Source organism: Sphaeroforma arctica (genome assembly GCF_001186125.1).
Source record: "Sphaeroforma arctica JP610 unplaced genomic scaffold supercont1.7685, whole genome shotgun sequence".
Lineage (NCBI taxonomy): Eukaryota > Ichthyosporea > Ichthyophonida > Sphaeroforma > Sphaeroforma arctica.
Genome location: NW_014032873.1, coordinates 790 through 1,376, shown reverse-complemented (window position 1 = coordinate 1,376; position 587 = coordinate 790). Strand labels below are relative to the sequence as shown.

Here is a 587-nt window from a genome sequence, read left to right as displayed (position 1 = left end):
TATGTGTGTGTGTGTGTGTGTGTGTGTGTGTATGTATAAGTATAAATATATATATACCTTACTCTATATAGATACTAATGACAAACTCTATATAGATACACTACCCATATTACACCACGCCACACATCCCATCCACTCCACTTACATCTTCATCCTGCCTCGTCCACGTGTTCATGCTCTCTTTGAGCCAGTCGTAGTGCACTACACACACAGCCGTCTTGAGCTCGGCCGCCTTCTTCACCTTCTCTGTGCTGCTGTTAAGGGCCACCACGTGCGTCACAAACTCGTCTAGCACCTCTACACACACAGCCCCAAAGGAAGTGGCCTATGCCGGTGCGTAAAATAAGTTAGTATGCGTGTGGTATGAGGTTTTACTACGCGTGTGTGCCTTTTCCGGTGTGAATACAAGTTAGTATACGCGTATGATATGAGGTTTTATTACGCGTTATACCTTTTCCGTAATAAATAAGTTAGTATACGCGTAAGATATGAGGTTTTACTACGCGTATGTGCCTTTTCCGTTATGAATATAATTTAGTATACGCGTATAATATGAGGTTTTACTACGCGTGTACACCTTTTCCGTA

The 587-nt window shown here is 42.6% G+C and overlaps 1 protein-coding gene across 1 annotated transcript; it reads right to left on the bottom strand.

The window, feature by feature from the left end:
- Positions 1–109: 109 nt before the first annotated feature.
- Positions 110–325, bottom strand: SARC_16254 (hypothetical protein; the record flags this gene model as incomplete). Its single annotated transcript, XM_014289636.1, has 1 exon — positions 110–325. A coding segment is annotated over one exon (216 nt), but the record flags the coding sequence as incomplete, so codon positions are not given.
- Between the last annotated feature and the right edge of the window lie 262 nt (positions 326–587).